Here is a 19,395-nt window from a genome sequence, read left to right as displayed (position 1 = left end):
AGGGTCAGAGGTCAAGGTCTCACTTAGCCCCCCCCCCCCCCCCCCCCCCCGCAGGTGGTGAAGCTGAAGGACGTGTTCCCTCATGGGACGGGCTTCGTCCTGGTCTTTGACTTCATGCTGTCTGACCTCTCAGAGGTCACCAAGAACTCCCAGCGACCTTTGACCCCGGCCCAAGTCAAATGCTACATGATGATGCTGCTGAAGGGCGTGGCCTTCCTGCATCTCAACAACATCATGCACCGGGTGAGTTTCTGTTGAGTTAAGCCTGACCCTTCACAATAAACAGTTTCTCTTTGTGTGTGTGTGTGTGTGTGTGTGTGTGTACCTGGTTCCTGTTACCTGTCAGAGGTCTCTCCTGGTATAAACACTGATCTTATCTGGACCTCTCATCCTCATGAGGATCAAAGACCATCCTGATGTGGCACAGATGTGGTCGTCAGCGGGATGCGCTAATTAAGATAGCTGCACAATCCTGTGTGTGTGTGTGTGTGTGTGTGTGTGTGTGTGTGTGTGTGTGTGTGTAGGACCTGAAGCCAGCAAACCTTCTTATCAGTTCGTCAGGGCACCTGAAGATTGCCGACTTTGGTCTCGCAAGACTCTTCAGTGAGTGCGGCAAGAGGCTGTACAGCCACCAGGTGGCGACCAGGTGGGTGGCGCTCAGGTCAGGCAGCATGTGAGATGATCAGAACTTGAAGCTCCAAGGAGACTTTCACTCGCTGCTAAATCAACACTTCCATCTCCAGTCTTCCTACAAATCTCCGTCGTTTCTGCGTCGCTCTAAAAGCAAAAACATGACGACTGGAGCCTCTCAGAGAAGATCGCCTGCCTTCGTTGTGACCTCCTCCTGTTTAGAGACGAGAAGATGATCACGGGAAGAGTGTTTGATAAGAGTATTGTTGCTGAAGTGTGTGTGTGTGTTTGTTTGTTTGTGTGTTGAGGTGGTACCGAGCTCCCGAGCTGCTCTACGGCGCCAGGAAGTATGACGAGGGCGTGGACCTGTGGTGAGAACAATGACACCAATACAAGCGAGTCCTCAAAAATCAGCATTTTAGAAGTTGTTCGTTTGACGACAGACTGGACAGAGCCTGAATTCAGATTTTGTCCGAATCACCACCATGATGTCATTATTTCAGCATCATTTGGATTTGTGTTTCTAGTGAATTCACAGTCTCGCCTCCGTTGATGATGTCATGACTCAGACACTTACCACAGAGCGAGGTGGTTACTCAGTTACTCATAAGGCGCCTACGCCTCCTCTTGTGTCACGGTTGCTCTGAAAATCTTCAATATTTAATTCAATTTAACTTATAACCGTCAAATTTCTGTGTGCGCGTTTCAGGGCAGTGGGCTGTATTTTTGGTGAGCTGTTGAACTCGTCTCCTCTTTTTCCTGGTGAAAATGACATTGAACAGCTGTGCTGTGTCCTTCGAGTGCTGGGAACACCGACACAGGACAGCTGGCCCGTAAGACACACACACACAGGCACTCAGGTACAGACATAAGCACAGAGGGGCTTTTATTTTGAAAGGCCAGGCAGCTGGTGTCTGTTGAAGCCACATCTTACAAGACTGTCAAATGTTTCAACCTCTGACCATCACAGATGTGACATCATCATACTGTTTTCTCTTCTCACTCCAGGAGATGGTCGAGTTGCCAGACTATAACAAAATCACCTTTAAGGAGAATCCAGCAATCCCACTGGAGGAGATCGTCCCTGACTCCTCCCCTCAGGCGGTCAACCTGCTCAGCTACTTCCTGGTTTATCCATCTAAGAAGCGCTGCTCCGCCCCTCAGGTGAGAAACAGGAAGTGACCTTCAGTGGTGTTGCTGAGTGCTAAACCTGCATTCTGTCAAGTGGCCAGCAGGTGGCGACTGATGATGTCACTGGTTTCGCGTCGTCTTAGTGCCCAAGTTGTCAATGATTTTGTAAAGCAGCAGATGATTGTGGGCGTGGCTAAATTAGGATTAAATAGTTGTGAATAGAAACTAAGAGTTTACATTCTAATTATCATTAATTTCTCAAAACGTCAAGGTTATATTTGTTTGATAGCAGCGATACGACCACCAGTGGGCGCCACCAACACGCCAACCACTACGAAGCAACAGTCCATGTAGAATGTTGAGCCAGCGATCACTCACTGAACTGATGGATGTGTTGATCCTCAGGCTCTCCTCCATCCCTACTTCTTCTGCGCTCCTCTTCCTGCTCACCACTCAGAGCTTCCTATTCCCCAGAGAGGGGGTCGACCTCCTCGCCAGCGCCTGCAGGCTCCGCCTCCTGAATTCTCCATGGACCTGCCACTGCAGAAGAGTGTGGTTGACCCCAAGCACCTGCGGGTACACGCCTCCTGCCTCTGACTGACAATCCTGATCACCTGAGTTGTGTTTTCAAACTGGAAGGACTCGTTTCATCGAGTCGTCTTAAGCATCCGTGAATTAATAATCAGTAAAATGCTTTGATCATGTAATGATGTCACTGGAATGGAGAGAGTGAGAGAGATCATCAGTAGATACAAAAATCACATCTGAATGCTGGCGAAGGTTTGCTGAGAACGCCAGCGTCCAGCTGAGAGTGAAATGACTCACGAGGGTTTGCTGTTGTTTTAAAGGGTTTTATTTGTTTGATAAAGTTATAATGTGTCTGATGTTGACATCAACAAACCTCAGAGACGGCGTTTAGCGGTCCGCTGTGACTCTGTAAGATGCTAGAGTGTTGTCGCATCATTTCTGACCTGTGACTCGGGTAAAACTGGTATCATGTGATGTCACTGTCCCTGTTACCACGGCAACTCTCGATATCTTTTATTTCCTCTTTCCTGACTTAGATGTTGAATGTTAGCTGTGTCAATAAAGCTTTTCTGATTCTGAATAAGTGGCTGTAGTTGCTGGTTAATAAGTTTCTAATGTTGAAGTTTGACCCTGCAGGCCACCGTAGCGTCTCTTGATGAGCCAAGCGGTGCCGATTTGTTCCGTCGCAACCATATGTCACTTTACACGGGCCCTTTAAATCTGACATCATCAGCGCGAGGAGAGATTATTTGGCGCTGACTCTCAACACATCCTCTCTTCAATAAACACAAAACGCCCCGACCATGAGGACCAGACGGGAAGTGACGTGGCCGGCATGACATGACAGCGGGTGTCCGCCTGCAGGCTCAGTGCTGACTTGCAGGGCAAAGGCTGAAATAAATGAGGCACTTGTCATCATCGACACAGAAAGGTAGACGCCACATTGGCCTTCGGCAGGTCCGCCAACGTCGCTGCCATGAGGCTGCACGGGTAAACGCACGCAGGTGTTAACGCAAAGGTTGATGATCCACAAGAAGTTGAAAATTGCTTCCCCGCTAACGTTGCTCTACGCCGCAGGCAGGTGTGACGCGTCTTGCCCATATCAATGTAGCGGCGACGTTGGCGCGTCACTGCAAACCATCGAAGCAGCCAACACAGGGTCTACATCACATGTCCATGCTTGTTATGGTCCACCATGACTGTTGCTATAGAAACAGATCATCCTCTGGCCTATGCTGCCATAGTGATGTCATGGATTGACCTGAACTGTGTGTGTGTGTGTGTGTGCGTGTGTGTGTGTATATGGCTCTATTACATCATCAGAGAAATTTCAAAAACATTTACTTCTTTACAAGCAGGCGAATCATCTCCAATAATAATAATAATAAACGCCATCACGTCCATTTATAAAAATAAAAAATCATTCCGTCGTGGTCACATGCTCAGATTGCAGACAGATGCGACGTCTCCACCTCCTAAACAAGCTGCTGGCGAGCAGATGATGTTCTTTGCATACGTTTAGAGGGTGATGATGTCACAATGACAGTAGAAAAAAAATGGAGGTCAAAGATGTGGCTCTGTATGCAGCTTTTGTGTCACTGGCCAGTCAGAGGCCTGGGAACCCACCCAGCAGCCAATCAGAAACAGACCCTCCTGCCTTCCTCTCACAAGAGTTGTCCAATAAGAGGCAGGAGGAGGCGGGTCTTCTCTAGAAAAAGCCCTTATTAGAAGTCACTGAAAAATAATAAAAACAGTCAGCAAAACACCATCCTCAATGCTGGCCAATCAGTGGGAGGGCTGACTCTGTAGGCCCCGCCCACTGAGCCGACTGCCAATCAAAACCTCTGTCAGTCTCTGCGAGCTGGGCTTCAGCCAGGGGCCTGGGGCATCGCCCTGCCGCCATGACAGTTGGGGTCTCCTCCAGTCCGAATCCTCCCTCCACGCCAAGGTGGCGATGCTGGCTGCTGATAGGCTGACCTCTGAAAAGCTGGCTGCTGATTCGCTGTCAGACGGCTCCTCCTCGTTGACATCATCCATCGGCATGAGGAAGGAGAACGCTGCCCTCTGAGCTGCAGCCGAGTTACCCGCATGCTCTGGGTGTCGGGTGGAGCTGCTGTCCTCCTTCTCTGTCCCCTCTGTTTCCTCCTGCTCCTCCCTCATCCTCCTCTTGCTCTTCGTCTCCCTCCTCCTGCTCGCTCCTCTGGAGTCGCCCTCCTCCTGCAGCGGTGCGTCCCAGGACGAAGCACCAGTCCTGTGTGCACTGCCCCTCCTCCTCCCCTGCTGCCTCTGGTCGTCCCTGACAGTCTGACTCCTCCTTCTGCTTGTTTCCTGCTCTTCTTCCTCCTTCCATCTCCTCTCCTCCTCCTCCCTCCTCTCCTTCTCCACCAGGTCCAGGTCCAGATCAGGAGGCCCTCCTCCTCCTTTCCTTTGTTTGCTATCTTGGTCTCTCCTCCTTTTAGCTCCTCCACCCGTCTGCCAACTGAGGGAGGTGGTCGTCATGGGTACGATGTCAGCATCCTGCTCCTCTACTAGTGAAGAGGAGGGGTGGGGGAGGGCGCCTTCATCAGGGCCTGAGAGATGAAGACAGAAAATATTCAGCTGCAGGTCCTTCAACCACCACTAGAGGCACCAGAGGGATTTTCACAGTCAAGTTCCATCAAGCAGGTTCAGGTGACAGTGATGAAGATGACAGTGATGAAGATGATGAAGATGACAGTGATGAAGATGACAGTGATGAAGATGATGAGGACGAATGTCAGCGATGTTTTTTAGCGGACAACTGAATCTGAGAGTCTTCTTCATATTCAGATGCACATTTATCTGATTGATGAGGTGCAGGTGTGTCCTTCTCTTTTCCTAATAATTCTGGCTGCCTCGGTCTTCCGTAGCAGCGTGACGGGATGGTTGCCATGTGATTAGATGTCATGTGATCAACATGACTGATGGGTGGACAGATGAAGACAAGGAGGTGAACGTTACCAACCGCGAGTTCTCTGTGCGTCCGATCACGTAGAAACAGGGTTCGCCCTGCTTGGAGTTGGTCATGCACAGAGACAGACTGGACAACTCCACTGAGGACGAAGACGAGGACGAGGAGGAGGAGGACAGAAAGCAGGAAGAAGGAAGAGAGAATCAGCAAGAGGAGGGATTTAGATTTAGCCTCCCCTCTAAAAGCTACAGTACCCAAGAGCCTCTGCTGCTGTTGCTATGGAGATGAAGCCAGTTTAAAAGCTGGTTACTGATTTATTATTCAAGTCTTAAGGTTTCTGCTTTTCTGTCTCTGGAACGTTTTGATAATAATAATAATAACAAATAATAATAATAATAATAATAATGGAATGTTTTGATAATAACAAATAATAATAATAATGGAATGTTTTGATAATAACAAATAATAATAATAATGGAACATTTTGATAATAACAAATAATAATAATAATAATGGAACGTTTTGATAATAATAACAAATAATAATAATGGAATGTTTTGATAATAATAATAACAAATCAAAATAATAAAACATTTTGATAATAACAAGTAATAATAATATTATATAACATTTATAAACTTTCAGCTCTTTTATATTCACACTTTGTTGTGAGCCATTTGAGAAAATGAAATCTATAAAAATGCGAGGAGGAAGTCCAACTTTTTGTAAATCAAAGACATGTTGAATGTGTTGGTGTCGTTTTGGTGCTGCAGGAAGTAGAGAAGAGAGAGAGCAACAGAAGAAGGTGCGTTCGCCGACCAGGAAGTGTTCCTGCTGCTGAAGGTGGAAACTTTCCTGTGAGCTCAAACACTCACGAATCAGCAGCAGGAAATGGAGTGACATCACAGAAACACCGGCGCCGGCGTGCGGTTGAATCTCACCGTAGTCGGGAACGTATCCGTTTCCCTTCTTGAGGACCAGGTGGATTCGATGGCCTCCTCGCCGGATCTGCTCCACCGCCTGGCTGTGCGTCATCCCTGCCGTGCTGCCGCCATTGATCTCCACCAGCTGGTCCGACACCTGTGAAAACAGGTGCCTGATGACATCATCACACACACCAGGAACCTTTGGTTTGAGTTTTGATGACATGAAGTTGCTTTGTGCTAAAAAAATAAAACTGGGACTCAAAGTGATGCGGCGCCGCTCATCTGACATCTGCACTCACTGACGAGCAGAAGTCCAGTTTGTTCCACTTTTAGGGTTTTTTCTAAGTTTTTTCATCAAAAATTTGTTTCCACTCCTTTCAGAGTTTTTTTCAATTGCCTTTTTCTCAGCAAATCCAATTGATGTCTTTCAAAAACAGGAAGATGCACCTGCTCAGGTGGTTGAGTGGTTCCAGCGTACGTGGCTGCCTGCCCCGCCCCCCCGTGTCCCTTGTTTCCTGCTTGTCTACTGGTAATAAAGGTCTAAAAAAATGTCTTTAAAAACAGTAACAAGGAAGAAGTTAATTAGCAAAAAAAACCTTAAAAACTGGTAAAAAAAAAAAAAAAAAGTACCGTCCAACACGAGCAGAGGCGACTGGGAGCCTGGGAGGACAACATCTCTCTACCAGTTCACACAAGCAAACTTCCAAGGAAATGTAGATTTTTTTAAACTACCAAGTCTTGAGTTATTTTCATTATTTGCGATTTTTTTATTTTATTTTTGAGGATTTGACGATCAAACTAATGAAACAGTGGTAAGAGGAAATCAATCAAATGGTCATGAGTCACAGATCCACGATGAAACCTTCACGAGCGTCGGAGGGACGTCAGACTTGAGGAATTTTGATGACCACTGGAGCAGAAACGAAGGTCACAGATTGATACAAATGTTCAGATGCACATTTTGAATAATTCAACAATTTAATAAAGAGTCTTCGACTCCATTCTGAAACCTTTGAGTGGTGGGTTCTCTGGCCTGGAGGGGGCGCCAGCAGCACTTGACTTTAAATATTGAAGCATCAGAAGGCTGGAAGCAGCTGGGATGTTGAAAGTTTGATGTTCTGTTCCTCGAGCCTCCGACTCCGATCACAGACACGACACGGTTTGTCACAGCGCGCGTGTGTGTGTGTGTGTGTGTGTGTGTGTGTGCGCGTGTGTGTGCACACGCGCGCCTGTCTGTTCACCTGTATCTTGCTGCTGCGCTGGGCTGGCCCCGCCTCCATCAGTCCCAGCACATACAGACCCATGTTGTACTCGCTGCCCCCCCTCAGAGAGAAACCGAACCCTGTTGGACCACGCTCCAGATCCACGCTGTAGAACCGTGACTCGTCCTGACACACACACACACACACACACACACACACACACACACACACACACACACACACACACACACACACACACACACACACACACACACACTTACTGTCGGTCCAAACCCCTGCCACCAATACTCTACTCATCTTTAACCACATCAAAGCTGATCAATATTCAAGGACACAGTCAAGAGTGATGGTGAGAGTGACCTTTGACCTCCCTCTGGAGCCCTTCATCGCCCGCCCATCGATGTCCAGTTCTGCTCCCTCGGACAGAGACGCTGAGGCTGAGACGAGAAGGGACACTCAGTTCATCAAGTTTGCAACTCTGTAACGAACAGTTGTCCTCTTAAATGTGTAAGAACATCCAGAGTGAAATCTTAATTGCAGTTCAACAAGGCTGCGTTCACCTGACCACCTCCAGGAAATGTCTTCATATTTAACTTTTCACTGAAGAACAAATTGTAGCAGTGACAACTGCATCACTGAGATCTGAGGATTTATCTTTAAGATTTTCCAGACCTTCAGCCTGCGGGGAAGGGGACTGGCCATCTGGCCCACCGGGCACTTCCCCAGTGGGTCGACGCACGGCCGACTGTCCCGACACCATTCAAAAAATTATTTACATTTTTGACCGGCCCATAAACCCAGTTGCTCGGCGCCTGATTGACACTGGGCCGGCCCAATCATGTTGTTAAACACCCAGTAACCATGGCCCTTGACTCGCTGGTCTGCGGCCCACTGGTTATTTTCTTCACTCTTCTTCTTCACGCCTGATCATGTAGCCTAATCTGGTAGGAGGACCTTCGACTCAAGCGCCTCGCCTCAGGGACAAAGAAGAGGACCTTTCCAGTATGGAGAGAAAACATCAAGGAGGAGCACAGAAACTTTGCGTAAAGAAAAAGTTGTCTCCTCAGGTCAACGCTGCCAGCTGTTTAAGAACTAGTGACACGAGTTCATCCTGTTGCCACGGCAGCGCCTTCAGCAGGAGGCTGGACTGCTCCCTCTGGTACGAGGCTAAAGCATGAAACCATAATAAAAATACTTCTGGCTGAAGTTCTGGCCCAGGAAGAACTGCCTTAAGTTTGAATTGTAAACGCAGGAGTTTACCAGACAGTGACAGGGTTTACATGGACACGAACGATCCGACTGTACAGATTCCATGATGCATTCATGAACTCCAACTGAAGAGGAATATTCAGTTAAATAATCCAGTTATTCATGTCCATTGTGTAGCCTCTAATCTTTCCTTCTCTCTCTCTCATTCACGTGTCATCAACCCTCTTAAGTCTGCAGTTTCTACACTGCTTTTCTTATCTTGAGGGTTTACCAATCATAAAATCTCTCTCTGCACACGCAGAGTTCCAGTTCCAAGTTCATTCAGACCTGGTGACTGGTAAGTTCAATTTGTTGAGTTCCACTCTTGGAAGGGTGAGCATTTGATCCATTGTTCCTCATCTTGATTCCTTCTCTTTTCCTCCTGAACCACACCGGCACACCCAGAAGGATGGGTGCTGCTTGGAATGGAGGACTTCTTTTTGTAGTGTTCATCAGAGGCACTTGGAGGTGCTGAATGTGTCCACTCTCACTGATTCCCTTGAACTCACTGCGTGGCTTCAGGTTTGTCTTTGAAGACTTGCACAGTTGGTAGGCCTGCACACATTCAAGACACTGAGAGGATGGGAAAAGTGCAGGCCTACGTTATGGAATGCGGTGGGCCGGTGTGACCCAAAATGCTCCTGCCTGCAGGTAAATCTGTCTCTCTCTTGAAGAGAAGATGGTTTGAGAGCATTCTGTTTCCAGAGGACGCGTCACTTGTTTGTGCCGCAAGTCGTTAATAAGTTCTCATTGTACAACGTCCAGTTCCTGAGTCCCCGAGTCAACGACCCAAGATGAGGTCTGAGGCTGATACAGGCTAGCATGTTTTGGGAACCATGGAGATGGAGCTAAAAATTCCTGACATAATCACTTCCTGTTGGACAACAAAAATACTTCATCCTTGACACGCTAACTTCCTGTTGGACTAGAACAGCCTCATCCCTGCACAACTCAATGGTTATTCCTCATCCAGCTCACAAATGCTAGCATTAGCTCACTAGCAGTTGCAGTAGCCGTCAGTACACTGTTCCCCCTCTAGAGAGTGTAGTCAAGTTTGATCGACTGTTTCTGGAACAAAGAGTTTTAACACAGACAGCTACTTATTTTTGTTAATATTCATCTTTTAATTGCCCTTGAGAAGTTTCTTATGAGCTTCTTAAATCTGTTTTAATGAAACCAACATCTAGTGGAGGTGTGTGTGTAGGTGTGTGTGAGTGTGTCGTACGGTGGCGGGGTGTGATGCTTAGTCTCAGCGTGTTCCCAGCCCTCCTCAGGATCTGGGCCAGATCTCGGTGCTGCAGACCTCCAACACTTTGACCCTCCACAGCTTCCAGCTGGTCCCCTGGCTGGATCTGCGCACTCCGCGCTGCGGGGCTTCCTCGCCGCACCGTCACGAAGCGATGCGACATCAGGGAGGGAGCTGCAGAGAGAGAGAGAGAGAGTAACCATGGCAACGTCTGGTCCAAACTGGTGTTGATTACTGATAGAAAGCGTTGAGTTCTTTTTCCTTGACGAGGCCTCCGTAGCAGTCGTGCTCTGACAGCTGAGAAATAATAAATGTTCCAGGTTTAATAATTGAGTTCTGTTGAGTCGCTCGGCTGAAGTGCTGCAGCAGAACCTGCTGGAACCGACCAGACGATGTGTGTCTCACTGAGGTCACATGACCCTCGACCAATACATGGTGTTACTTCACAAAAGTAAACTATGCTGTTGTTGGTGTAGACGAAATGGTTTGACTCTGAACTCTCCCTCTGTCTGTCTGTCTGTCTCTCTGTCTCTCTCTCTCTCACACAAACACACACACGCGCGCACACACAGATTCATTGGCATGGTGCTCAAACTGAAACTATAAACCCAGACCGACCTTGTGAAGGCGACTTAGAGACGGACACTGTGATGGTCCTCACAGAAATAGCGAGACAGTTCTCCTGATCCCACATCAGTCAGCGAACTCGGGGGGGGGGGGGTCTCAGAGAGATTTTTCTGGCTCAGCGAGACGTTAATCATGAGACCAAAGAAATGAGAAAGCCTGAGATGTCACATGACCGACAGAGGGACAGCAAAGCTGCTTGCAGTGGCGCAACGGGACAAACACGGCAGCTGTGAGAACATGGAGGCAAAGTGTGGCCCTGCCCTTTACCCTCCAGGGCAGCACGCTGGCTTGGAAAGAGCAACGCTGAGAGAGTAAGAGGCTTTACAGTTACGTCACGGATCAGCAGCCCAACATCTCACTCTTCAACACGTTTTAAAACACATATTTGGACAAATTCATTTAAATGAAATTTCAGAAAATTCAGATTTCTTAATTCACATTCTTTGTGGCAACTACATTGCCCACAATGCAACTGGTGTGTGCTGCGGTAGCAGCGGCTAATGCAGACTGGAGCGGCAAAGAGCGGAAGTTGAACTCGCTAACGTCACGTTGTATGGTAACAACTTTTCAGAGAGTCTCTCTTTGGACAGCAGCTAACATGGCTCTGATCTGGTAACGCGCCGTCTGAGTCCACCAATAGAAACCAGCTTTCCGCTCTGGTTTGCAGAACGTCAGCTTTAGCTTGTCGTGTTTTTGTGTTTACAATTTTCTATCAACACTTGTTCCTGGCCATTTAGTTATTATTCTTAGAGACAAATTTCTTTCGGAGTAGCTTTTTGCATTTACATGTTTGTTTTTTTCAACAAATAAAATAAATTCACTGTGTAAAAAAAAGTGAAACAAAAACACATCAAAGACTTTGACCAGAAAATGAGTTTAAAAAAAAAAAAGAGTGTCGTCTTTGACCCTGGGAGTCCTGAGTCTCACGCGCGTCCATCGTGTCCTGCCTGGACTTCCTCTGCAGCTCAGGGGTGAAATGAACTGGCGTCACAGTGGAAGAAATCAAAGACCCAGAGAACTGCGCGTGTTTGTGTTTCGGCCATCTTGCTGAGGTCATGCTGCCGAGAAATATTTCCGTGGTCATTGAAGTTCAAAGTCACCATAGCTGAACAAAGAAGGCGTCATCACTCAACAGGAAGGTGAACAAAGACACAGAAAGAGGACAGAAACAGCAGTAGAGGTCCTTGAAGGAGGGAGACCTTGGGCTGGTCATGGATGTTTGCCCGAGCGCTGATAAGCAAAGTGCGGAGGTCATCGTGTTCATGGCGAGCAAACATGAAGAACATGAAGGATTCCAGATGGATGGCTGAAAGCACGCCAGAGAAACTCCCTGCTAGGAGAGTTCAGCCTCCGATCGTCCAGTGACTGTTCATGATCAATCAGCTGATTAATGATTAATATTTCACACATTTCTGTGAGAGTCGTCTTCTGTCAGAGAAATGCTGACAAGTCAGAAAGACATCTGACGTGGTTCTGAGCCTCCGGCAGGCCACCAGTTCATGTTGGTTAATGATGGGACGGAACGTTCTGGAAGGAAGGAACCCGATAAAATATTAACCTGTCGACAGCCCCTCCCCCACCAGCATCCTCGTCCTACACCGACTGATCAAGTCCCTCTGCTGTCACATCTCAACATGAAATTACGATGTCACTGAAACCCTTGATGACCTCATCATCAGGTGTTTCTAGCGGCACAGAAATCAAAAACCTTTCCACAATCGAATGAGAGAGAATATTTGAATAAATCATTAAAAACCTGAGACTCCTCCGCGCCTCCTCACTTCCTGAATTAGGGCTAAAGCCTCTGGGAGTGGAGAGGTTGGATCTTTCCTGCTTCACAGCTGCTCATGAACGCACCATTAGACACAGAACATGTAAAAATAACACACTGCTGAAATGGGCTGAGCTAAGCTAGCAGTTTCCCTATGCTGCTAACATTTGTGCTAAGCTATACTAACAATTCCTCTTTGCATCCAGGGTTTTTGCTAAGCTAGGCTAACAGTTTCCCTTTGTATCCTGGATTTGTGCCAAGCTGGGCTCGTAGATTCCATCTGCTTCTGGTGCTGGTGCTAAGCTAGGTGAGCAGTTCCCTCTGCTGCAAACACTTGTGCGAAGCAATACCAACAGTTCCCTTTGTTTTTAGTGTTTCTGCTTAGCTAGGCTAGCAGAGTCTCTTTGCTGCGCATGTTTATGCTAAGCTCGGCTAGAAATCTCCCTTTGCCTCTGGTGGGAGGAGTCAATGGTTGATGTCGTCTAATTTGCTCATTCATGTGTTTTAACATCAAGACCCAGCTGGAAACAGATGCCACATCTGGACACGTCATCAGTCAGCTGAGAATTTACTGAGTCGAGTCACTGAGGCTGTGAGGTACACACACACACACACACACACACACACACACACACACACACACACGCACAATCAGTTGCTATTACTGTCTCCACGGCAACCATTCATTCATTTGCATCCCTGATCCAAAACAGTGCTCTGACACCCCCCCCCCCCCCACCAGGTAATCAGACTTTTCTCCCAAAGACGGAGGGACAAGTGTGTGTGTGTGTGTGTGTGTGTGTGTGTGTTTGACATGTAAATATCAATTATTGATCACAATGACAAGAAAAACAACAATCAAAGCACAAGAAGCTTCTTATTAGACTCCTCCTCCTCCTCCATCTTTATCAGCTCTCATGAATGCCTGAAATACTTTCACCTCATTGAAACTGAGAGTGTGTGTGTGTGTGTGTGTGTGTGTGTGTGTGTGTGTGTGTGTGTGTATTTTACAGGTCAGGATACACACACACACACAAGAGTCTCAGCTGGTTTCTGTTTGACTCTCTGTGTTTCTGGATTCGTATTTAGGAGCTGCAGTGTCTTTCAGGGTTACAGGGACGGTAAACGTCTCCAGCCTTTATATTCAACGTTGCTCAGTCCTCAGATAACTGACGGTTACAAGATTTAATTTGCAATGTTGGACATTTTAGAACAGGGGCGAGACCCTGACTACCCTGAAGTGAAGTATACCCACTTGATGTAAGAAATCGAATAAGCAAATGAAAGAGAAACATTTCTCTCTGCCAAACTTCAGTTTTGCAGCCTTCACAGTTGATTGCTCTTTAAAAAAGTATAGCTGATCAACTTGAAGAGAAATCAAGATGCTGTTTAAAGGCTAAAATGTCTCCACGTGATTGACAGTAGCCGTTACCATCTGGGAGGACGACTGATCTGATCCCCGCTAGCGAATTATAATTGACTAAATATAATCTATTATTTATATTCTGCAATTTAGTTACTTGGACTAAGTAACAGGGAACGTCAGACAGTAGAAGCCTTGTTCTTTGGAGAGGACAGTGATGCTGTGTGAGACACCAGCGAAAATGTCAGTGTGCTAAACGGTGCTAAGCTAGCATTTTACCTTGGCTTCCATTCTTTGTGTTGCGCTAGCTAACACTTTCTGGAAGTGCTGCAGCGGGTACATCTTGATGCTAGCTTGCAGCTTTCTTAGTTGCCGAGAGCTAGGTGGCTACGCACACGAGCTAGCACAACAAGGACTAGCTTGGACTACTGGGTTAGCTTCAGCAGCAAATCAACTCAACACGCCCCTCTATGTGACGACTCAGCTGAACCTCTGTATGATGTCATTAACGCTGATGAGTACAGGATGAATGAATTAAATGCATCATTCAGATCAGCAAATTTGTGTCTTTGCATTTAATTCTCCACGTCTGGAGTGGAGACCGAAGCCATCGCACTGGCAGGACGTGGGTTCAAAGATTCCGTTCTTTTATCAATTACTTGTTGATCTTTCCTTCATGAATGTCTTCTCTTAGTTCAGACTCCTGTTACCCAGTAATCAGTATTCAGACCAGTTTAAGTGTTTGTTCCAGAGAGAAACACGGTGATGGTTTATTTATGAGGCTTCAAGAGAACTTTCTACACCACTGAGGGACCAAACCTGCAGGGTCCGGTATTCTGGTCCCCACATGTACAGTGTTTGCACGCACACCCACGCGAGCACGCGCACGCACACGCACACACACACACACACACACACACACATACACACACACACACACTTACGTTTGGAGTCTTTGACGGTTTTCAAAGCGGACTGCAGTCGCTCCAACATGCTGAACCGTCCCAAAGAGAACCACCAGAATCAGAAGGCAACTGAACAGGTCCTGACTGTCTCGCTGTCTCTCTCTGTCTCTCTCTCTCTCTGTCTCTCCCTCTCTCTGTCTCTCTCTTTTCCTCTCTCTGAGCCAGGTTTATCCTCTGAATGTGGGCGAGTGACGCTCAGTTTCAGCTGGAGAGAGGCAGCTGTGGAGGGGGCGGGGCTTAAAGAGGGAGAGCGAGGGGAGAGGGTAGAGAAACTAAAACACACACCAATGTTTGTACAGCTATCTCTGTGAGGACATTCACCTGCGTAACTGAAGCTAAAAGCAAAGCTGAACCCTTAAAGTGACCTGATGTCCTCACAAGACAGGTTGAACATACAGACTGGTCGTCACACAGACACGTGTAGGGAACAACACAAGTGTGAGGAACATGGGAGAGAACACGGTAACAGGCAGAGATGACGAAGTAGTGAGGATGGACAACAGGGAGGGAGGGAGAGAGGGAGCCTCTCCCCTCCACACACACCACCACAGCCCCGCAGTTGGCCAGCTGTGCTGGTACCAGATCCTCACAGTTCCTCCTGACGAGCTGGTGTTCTACACCTCAGCGCCCAACAACATCTAGCAAACGGGGCCGTGTATCCTGACCACCCGTTAGTCCAGCAGACGTTCCCCAACGTTCTCTGATACCAAGTATGACACCGCAGGGAGGATAACAACCTTTAACCTCCGCCATCAGGGCACAAAGTTTTTGAATTCAAAGGCAGCAGTTACTGACAGCTGAGAGTCATGGGGTAAACAGGAAGTGGAACCTGCCGAGGGGCGGGTTGTGACTCACCCCCGCTGGTCACTTCCTGAGAGGCGATGACGAATCCGAAGCCTTCGCCAGGCCGCCTCCTCAGCTCCACCTCCACTGTCTTCGCTGCTCTTCCGTCCTTGGCAACAGCACCCACACCTGCTCCTCTGGGCGGAGGAGGGCCACCGGCGCTCTCCTCCACCCCCAGCAGGTCACGAGGCTCCAGGGTCAGGGTCACAGGGACAGAGTCCAGGAAGCTGGTACTCTGGATGAGAGCTGGGGCTTGGGGCCCATTGGGAGTCTGGGAAGGAGGGGTCCCTGGAAGACAAGGAGGGTCACCGCCAGCACAGATGAGGTCGCGCTGGTGGCTAACAAGGCCATGTTTTTGATGCCATTGGTAAGCAGCTCTGTTGGCAAGTATTTTGAGTCCGACTGTGGTTGCCATAGCAATGGCCTCAAGAGTGCCCTCTCATTTCACCATTCATTCTCAAGGTGTTTGTACAAAATAATAAACAAATAAAAATAAAAATACAGAGTTGTTGTGAACACTAGTTACCTTGATGGGCTCCTGTGGCTGGTAGGGGGCCCTCCTGGGGGCCCTCGAGGGCCAAGCCAGCCTGGCTGAGTGGGGGGACGCCCCCCACCAAGGCACCTGTGGATGGGGAAGGCAAGTCGGTTGAAGTTGGTGGGTGGGAGGGGGGGCTGGTGAGGCCATGCGAAGAGGGGAGGGGCTTGTAGAGGTTGGGGGTGACGACAGGGGAGGAGGCGGGGCCTGAGGGAGGTAGAAGTTAGCCGGTTGGTCTGGATGAATCCAGGTGATTTATCTGCCAATAATCAATCAAGTCGTACCTCTCCTGTGAACCAGTAGCACCACCTCTCCCTGTTTGGTGTGTTCCTGCAGAACTCTCTGCACCTACGGAAGGAGACACATCCACCTGGTTACCACGGTGATCCCCAACTCGAGTGAAATCGAAGAATCAAACCAGCGCTCCACTGTAATTCCCTAATATGTGTGAACAGGAAGTATAATGACATCAACAGGAAGGGTTTTTAGCTCTCTCAATTAACAATCCCTTGGACGATGCTAGAGTGATTGACAGCTTGGTTGGCAAATGAGAGCGGAGCATTCTGACCCTGGGATGTCAGGTGATTAATCACCTTTTATGACCTCTAACCTGCGAGAAGCTGAGACTCTGCACATCGGCTCCATTGATCTTCACCACAGTGTCCCCCGGCTGCAGGGAGGGGCACTGCCGTCGATCCCACACTCGCCTCACCACAGCCAGCTGCCCCCCCGGGCCTCCTGCTGTTATGCTAAAACCCAGTCCCCCACCCTCACAGCGTCCAAGGGCCACAGGCACCAGCTCTCCGCCAGGGCCCGATCCAGGTGAGCCAGCCCCAACCAGCAGCAACAGGCCCGGGTTCCCTTGGGAAGCTGTGGAGGACACCTGGTGGCTGGCTGGGCAGCCATTGAAACCACAGGGGGGGATGGTCCTGGGTGGGGGCGGGGCCAGAGAGGTCTGAGGCATGGGTGGGCGTTGAACAGGAGCACCGGGAGGGGGTGTGGAGTTCTGGACGAGGCCCATCTCAGGCTGACAGAGGGGCAGTTTGGACAGAGCATGAAAGGAAGAGGAGGTGATGGGGAGGGTGGACGTCGACAGGTCGCTCTCTGAAGACTTGGAGCTCTGATGGTGGAGAAGGGAGGAGGAGGAGAGGGCGGGAAGAGTGCTGCTGCTGTAGCGAATCAGAGAGGACCTGCAGAGAGGAGGAGGAGGAGCATCGTTGAGATGATGCCAGTGCCAAGACTTGACCACGACCTCATCATGTTGGTTTAATGTGCCTTTAACACTCCCTGCTGAATGAAGAGCTGCCTTCATTCTTCCTCAGCATGTTTTTGGACTTTGTGACAAGTTTGGCTTTTCAATTTTTTTTATTTTCAACAGCAAATTACAAATTTCCTAAGCACTTTACTGCATACGAGTGTTTTTATTTTATTTTCATATGCATGCTGCTGCACAAGTCTTTACATAAAACCCTTCCTTCGCGTGATCCCTTCATTCCACTTGACTGTGACGCGGCTCTGATACAGGGTGTCTTTGTCAAAGCAGCTAATTAGCCTGTTAGCTAACAGAAGCAAATGCTAAAGTTCACCTCCGTGTCCCAACGTTGGATGCGCCACCGTCAGAGTCACTGTGACTGGATGTTGTCCGTTCTGGCAGGGGAGGTGGCGCCACAGGGGGATCAGAGGAAGTGGGAGTGGGCGGGCCTGCCAACCCATTCATCATTGGCTGAGCAGCGCTGGAGGGTGGAGCTTGGGTCAGTCCTGCAGATGAGAGTTGATTGACAGAGTGAAATCAGACATCTTGTTGTCTTTGTACCAGCAGGGGGCGCCGCTGAGCAGCAAATCACCAATAAGCTGCTAGATTTAAGGGGATTAATAGAAGGTCCTGAGCACAGGTCAAAGGTCAAAGTCCATCCAGAATTTGACATGAGGAAACTTTCTGTGTCAGTTGAGTCCTCCTGACCTGATGTGCCACCATTGGCTTCTGGCATGCGGCTGTAGGTCAGCAGTGTCTGGCTGCGGTTCAGGTTGGGGGGGTTGGAGGGCTCGCCAGGCGTCTGCGACTGTTGTAGGGTGAGATGATTCATGTGTGAATTGAGTTGCTACGACCACAGTGGAGGGCGTGTGGGAGCGAGGAGCATACCGTGTCCAGGCTTTGCTTGGGGCAGCCGTCTGGGTTGTAGAGCATAGGGTAGCCCCGCCTCAGCACCACATCCACGCTCTGACCCATCGGCACCGACTTCAGCATCTCCACCACCTCCTTGTGCGAGCGGCCCAACACGCAGGCGTCGTTGATGTAGACCAGGATGTCGGCTAAACACACGCATCAACATGTACAAATCTACTGTCCCTTCATGTAGTACAGAGTACACGGAAATGCAGTTTTGATGGAAGCACTCCGCTTACATTTAGCGGCAGAGCCATTAACCGTATCAATAACATGTTTGTTTTAGCTCAGTGAAAGCCTGAAGCTTCACGCTCTGAGCGCCCGGGTGAGTTCACCTCTAAACCTGACGGGATGAAAGACGCAGAAGTAATACAGATGTGTTTGTACAGCAGGACAGTCGGATTGAGCGGCAATATGACATCATCCTACCTGTATTGAGGGCAGGCGGTCCTCCAGGCGTGACGCTGTACACCTGCAGAAACTCTCGCGGCCGACTCCCCCCCACAATGTTGAAGCCAAAGCCTCGAGGACCCTTGGAGAGGCGGGTGTGGATGGAGTAACCCTTCAGCTGGCTCGGCTGCTCGGTGAACGCCGGCACTGAGACGACAATCACACTCATCAGCTCTGAATCCTCAGCGCTCGAGTCTACAAAGCTGAAACCTGAAGCTGAAACAGCTTACAAGTGACGATGGCAGGAGTCACCACGAGTAAACTTATCCCTGATCAATTATTAGCAAAAATGTACAAATCAATACAGAATCAAAGTCACCCAACTGAAGGAAACACACATGTAAGAAGTATGTAGGTAACAAAGCTTTCCAGTGGAATAAAAAAACTGAACCAGCAGTGATTCAAAGGGTTATGTTGTAGTATCGTTCATAGTACAGCTGATATACTGTGTGTGTATATATATATATATATATATATAACCCTAAACTTTAAGTATATTTATTGTCGCCACTTTAGTGAAAGCTTGACATAAACTCTAAATAGATAAAAGTGAGCTACTGCAGCATCACGTAGGAAGTGTTTTCTTCATCATTTAAAACAAAATGGAGCTCAAAAAATAGGAGAATAAAAAAGAAACCATAGGTGTGTCTCTGCTGCCCCCTGCTGTCAAACAACACGTCTCACACCGCATGACGTTTGACTCACGTTCTGAACAGGAAGTCGCCTCTTTGCTTTGAGATCGAGGATCCAGCCAGCTGGTTGTCTTGGAGACGTGGCTGAGGGACACATCATCATCATCATCATCATCATCATCAT

The 19,395-nt window shown here is 48.5% G+C and overlaps 2 protein-coding genes across 5 annotated transcripts in view; one reads left to right on the top strand and one right to left on the bottom strand.

The window, feature by feature from the left end:
* Nucleotides 1-2,866, top strand: part of cdk20 (cyclin dependent kinase 20) — a 3,761-nt gene extending 895 nt beyond the window's left edge. The window contains exons 3-8 of one of the 2 annotated variants that reach the window (XM_086212980.1): nucleotides 55-243; nucleotides 525-646; nucleotides 939-1,001; nucleotides 1,340-1,463; nucleotides 1,639-1,794; nucleotides 2,167-2,866. In XM_086212980.1, the coding sequence (XP_086069106.1) occupies nucleotides 55-243; nucleotides 525-646; nucleotides 939-1,001; nucleotides 1,340-1,463; nucleotides 1,639-1,794; nucleotides 2,167-2,358 (846 nt within the window). In that variant the 3' untranslated portion in view covers nucleotides 2,359-2,866. Of the gene's footprint in view, nucleotides 1-54; nucleotides 244-524; nucleotides 647-938; nucleotides 1,002-1,339; nucleotides 1,491-1,638; nucleotides 1,795-2,166 lie in introns of both variants that reach the window. The other variant, XM_086212979.1, reaches the window with a different exon arrangement.
* magixa (MAGI family member, X-linked a) overlaps nucleotides 965-19,395 on the bottom strand; it is a 29,709-nt gene continuing 11,278 nt past the window's right edge. The window contains exons 11-25 of one of the 3 annotated variants that reach the window (XM_086212976.1): nucleotides 19,285-19,355; nucleotides 18,559-18,726; nucleotides 18,106-18,275; nucleotides 17,926-18,025; nucleotides 17,552-17,723; nucleotides 16,576-17,155; nucleotides 16,250-16,313; nucleotides 15,957-16,172; nucleotides 15,443-15,718; nucleotides 9,841-10,035; nucleotides 7,728-7,804; nucleotides 7,386-7,532; nucleotides 6,160-6,298; nucleotides 2,140-4,859; nucleotides 965-996 (exon numbers count right to left, since the gene is read on the bottom strand). In XM_086212976.1, coding sequence (XP_086069102.1) covers nucleotides 4,075-4,859; nucleotides 6,160-6,298; nucleotides 7,386-7,532; nucleotides 7,728-7,804; nucleotides 9,841-10,035; nucleotides 15,443-15,718; nucleotides 15,957-16,172; nucleotides 16,250-16,313; nucleotides 16,576-17,155; nucleotides 17,552-17,723; nucleotides 17,926-18,025; nucleotides 18,106-18,275; nucleotides 18,559-18,726; nucleotides 19,285-19,355 — 3,160 coding nt within the window. In that variant the 3' untranslated portion in view covers nucleotides 965-996; nucleotides 2,140-4,074. Of the gene's footprint in view, nucleotides 997-2,139; nucleotides 4,860-4,896; nucleotides 5,361-6,159; nucleotides 6,299-7,385; nucleotides 7,533-7,727; nucleotides 7,805-9,840; nucleotides 10,036-15,442; nucleotides 15,719-15,956; nucleotides 16,173-16,249; nucleotides 16,314-16,575; nucleotides 17,156-17,551; nucleotides 17,724-17,925; nucleotides 18,026-18,105; nucleotides 18,276-18,558; nucleotides 18,727-19,284; nucleotides 19,356-19,395 lie in introns of those variants that run through there. The other 2 variants (XM_086212978.1, XM_086212977.1) reach the window with 2 other exon arrangements.

The sequence above is a fragment of the Aulostomus chinensis genome, chromosome 9 (assembly GCF_037954235.1).
Source record: "Aulostomus chinensis isolate RoL2024-O1b breed Wild chromosome 9, RoL_Achi_v1.0, whole genome shotgun sequence".
Taxonomy (NCBI): domain Eukaryota; kingdom Metazoa; phylum Chordata; class Actinopteri; order Syngnathiformes; family Aulostomidae; genus Aulostomus; species Aulostomus chinensis.
This window is presented reverse-complemented; position numbering and strand designations above follow the sequence as displayed.